The sequence below is a fragment of the Triticum dicoccoides genome, chromosome 5B (genome assembly GCF_002162155.2).
Source record: "Triticum dicoccoides isolate Atlit2015 ecotype Zavitan chromosome 5B, WEW_v2.0, whole genome shotgun sequence".
Lineage (NCBI taxonomy): Eukaryota > Viridiplantae > Streptophyta > Magnoliopsida > Poales > Poaceae > Triticum > Triticum dicoccoides.
Genome location: NC_041389.1, coordinates 351209807 through 351213527, shown reverse-complemented (window position 1 = coordinate 351213527; position 3721 = coordinate 351209807). Strand labels below are relative to the sequence as shown.

At 53.4% G+C, this 3721-nt stretch overlaps 1 protein-coding gene across 1 annotated transcript; it reads right to left on the bottom strand.

Annotated features, from left to right (window-relative positions):
* Positions 1-654: 654 nt before the first annotated feature.
* Positions 655-2604, bottom strand: LOC119308865 (delta(8)-fatty-acid desaturase 2-like). Its single transcript, XM_037585032.1, has one exon. The coding sequence runs from the start codon at positions 2493-2495 to the stop codon at positions 1086-1088; it is 1410 nt and encodes a 469-aa protein (XP_037440929.1). The 5' UTR covers positions 2496-2604; the 3' UTR covers positions 655-1085.
* Positions 2605-3721: the final 1117 nt, after the last annotated feature.

Sequence of the window (3721 nt, the reverse complement as noted above, 5' to 3'; positions counted from 1 at the left end):
GTTAAGCAAACAGACGGGGTGCCGTGGGTACGCGAGGGCATCTCACATGCGCTGCACGCTACTAACCACCAGTGACGAATCGAAATGGTCCAAGAGTATCTTTAAAGCTATGGGACAAAGACACCAAAGAAATGGCTGTATTTTGCACAGCAACGCATGCTGATCAGGACTCACGATTAGTGGCCAGGAAACACGATGCCAGTTGTTTGGCCATGGTGGATCTGTAGATCACATCCATGAATTGTCTATGACTTGCAAATTAGCCCTAGTTTTATACAACATCAGTTATGCAAGGACAGTAGCATGGAACTGTAGTCTCCGGTTTTGCGATGAGACAAATGATGCTACGGATTGTGAACTTATGGTATGCAGATGCACACACAAGACCAATGGATAGTATCTTTTCTTGAATTGTTAGGCAAATCCAGCTACACAGTCTCTAGGCAGCATAATACACACTGTTCATAAATCTGAAAGCTTAATCATAGCGAGAACAATTTAACAACTCTTCAGAAATAGCAGAATCAAGAATAGTGTTTGTATGCCCTGTGAGCTATTTTAACCAGCCATTTTACAGATGCCTAAAAGAAAATACAAAGAAATTGACACTTCAGTGAATGAAAAATATATATTAAACCATGAAGGGCATACACATGCAGCAGAAAATGTCTAAACGTTTATTATTGGAATCGTCATGTTCCCAAAATGCAGTTCAAGCTGCCATAGCAGCAGGGGATATACACGCTACAAACCATCAATTGAGTTTACAGTTTCATGAACTTGCAAGCAAAATGAAATGGATGTAAAGATAAGCCACGGGATTTTATGATATAAATCAAGTACTATTGATGTAGTTACCATGATAGGGAGAACCCAACGATCTAAATATGGTGTACAAGTACACAACTGAAGCATGAACCCACAATTGAACTGCAAAGATAGTCACCTGGCAACACGAAAACTCCAACACGATTCCAACAGCTAAAAGGATCAATATCTCTACGCAATCGAGAAGCAATCAGATAACTGCATGCACGCAAGGCTCGACGCTAGCAATTGTCTCATACTCCAGTCCTGATCCCCAGTCATCCATGAGTGTTCAAAGCTTCCCAGACCAAATTCTTCGGAGCAGCCCCAGTAGTGGCTTCCCTGGCCTGCAATGCTGCAGCCCGTAGCGTCTTCCATGTCATTACATTTGCCTCCCAGAATGTGGCAGCACCATAAGACAGCCCGTGCTTCTTGCAAAGGTCACGCACAATTGGTGCGACCATTCTATAGTGGCAGCGAGGCAGGCGAGGAAACAAATGGTGTTCAACCTGGAACTGCAGACCACCATGGAACCAATCCATCCACGGGGAGCACTTGATATCAAGTGTGCCTGCGGTTTGCCTCTCAAACCAGTCGTTCCCCTTTGGTGGCCCAACATAAACGGCTGACGAGAAGTGGTTCAGGCAGAACTGCACATGCTGAATCCCCGTGATCACAAAGCTTGCAAGCACAAAAGCCACCCTCTCCCACCAATTCGGCAGGCAAGACACCAACAAGGGGTACCAAACCCAGAACGCAGCAACACCGGCGATCTCCAGCCAACGCTGCCGCACCTTCTTTTGTGTGATCAGGAACACGATTGACTGCACAAGAAGATTTATCCTTGCAAATCCCATCACCGGGTAAAATGTCCAGTGCTGGTAGCTGACGAAGAACTTGGATATGGCATCAAACGCCAAGGTGCGCTCGTAGCAGACTGACCAAAGGTTGTTGAAGAGCTTGGTGGAAACCGCGAAGAGCGGCAAGTGCTGGAGGTCAGGGTCATGGTCGAGGCTGTTGCAGGAGATGTGGTGTGTGTTGTGGTTGAACTTCCACCAGGCGATGCCGAGGCCGGTGAGGCAGTTCCCGGAGACCACCTGCAGGAGGCGGTTGAGGGCAGGGTGCCTGGTGATTTGGTGGTGGCCGGAGTCATGGCCAATCCAGCCCGACTGGATCCAGATGAAGCCAATGAGGCCGCCGGCGAACATGTGGGCCCCGGTGCTGGAGCAGGCGAGGACGCAGTAGAGGGCGATGCAGAAGAGCACCGACATTGCGACGAGCAGGAACTTGGGGGTGTGGCCGACGCGCTCGAAGAGGCCCGCGGAGGAGAGCTGCGCGAGGAGGCGGCGGAAGTCGGCGGAGGCGGGGGGGACAGTGTAGTCGGTGAGGCGGCCGACGAAGAAGCGGCGGAGGAGCGGGCGCACGGAGGGCGGGTGGTAGGCCATGAAGGCGTCGGTGGCGTCCTGGCCGGCGAGGGTGATGAGCGGGACCTCGCCGCCCGGGTGGTGGCGCAGCCAGGGCGTGACGTCGTAGACGTCCCCGGAGATGGAGATCCAGAGGTCGTCCGCGGCGGCGTGCGCCTGCAGCTCCTTGGTGGAGATCATGCGGACGTCGGCGGCGTCCTTGCTGGCGGCCGGCATTGCGTCGGCTTCCGGCGCCGTTGCGTCCGCGAGGCCCGTGCGGGCCATCGGTGGCGTGGATTTAGCTGGAGCGCGAGGAGGGGTGGTCAGGAGGAAGGGAGGGGAGGGGAGGGGGGAAGGGGAGATCGGATCTTAAAACAGGAACGGAGGTTTGTTTGTTAGGGAGGGTGGGGAAAGACGCGCTTCTCCACGCCCTCATGTGCTGTTACGTTTTCTGTTTTATAATACGCCCTCTTTGCTCCACGGTAAAGATAATCTGAAATTGGCTGAGCGACGTCCCCCCTTTGCCACGCTTCCAGATCCACACCTAGGGCATCTTCGACCGGACATCACATCCGTGCATGAACACTAATATGGAAGCCGGCCGTTTAAAGCTAGCCACACATGTCCGATTGCATTCGGTCGAAATTTAATGAAATTGAACAAATTTGATGCATATTTAAACAACCCGGACGATATTAATTCATATTTAGATAATTTTACATAAAACTGCATAGTTTTTGACATATTTGAACTATACTCTAAACCTAGCCTAAAATGACTGTCTGCGCCTGTTTCCCATATCGGGCCGTCCATGAGCCCCGAAAAATGAAGCTCCGCCTCCGCAGTCTGCCTACGGCTAATCGGCCGACGAAGCCCACCAAGCTACCTCCCATGCTCTACTCTTCCCCGCTATCAACGGCGCCCGTGGACGTGCTGGCATCGTTGTCGTGTTGGTGGGGCGTGGAGGAGTAGGCGACGTCGTCCTCGTCCTTGCCGTAGACTTCATCCGCCGCCTCGTCAATCTCCTTGAAGGCGGCTTCTAACGCAGTGGATATCACGGGCGGTGTGGAAGGATTGGAGCAACGCCTCCTGCTCGCCATGTCCACATCCGACGCAATGGTCGGGCCGACAACGAGTTGCTCCTCCGCGCGCTGGTGCTTGTCAGGGAGGCGGACATTGTACTCATGGTCGGTCTATGCCTCCTGGAACAAGGACCGCCGCTCTTCCAACACCATCTCGGTGTAGTGATCACGGCCTCGCCCATGGCGATGCCGGCATTGGGCGGTGAGGGCAGGGGCATCGGCTCGTCGTCAGCCTCCTCTTTCATTTGGGCAATCGCAGCGCGGGCATGCGTCTGCCTGCCTGCCTGCCAGCCGACTGCAATGACGGCGATCTCATGCTTCAGCTCGGGTGAGAGGCTATCACAGACGGCTTTGGAGCTCGAGGAGGTCATGGTGGGTGTGGTGTAGAGAGGAGGGTGTTGGGTGCGGCTATGGTCGGGCCTGGGGTTT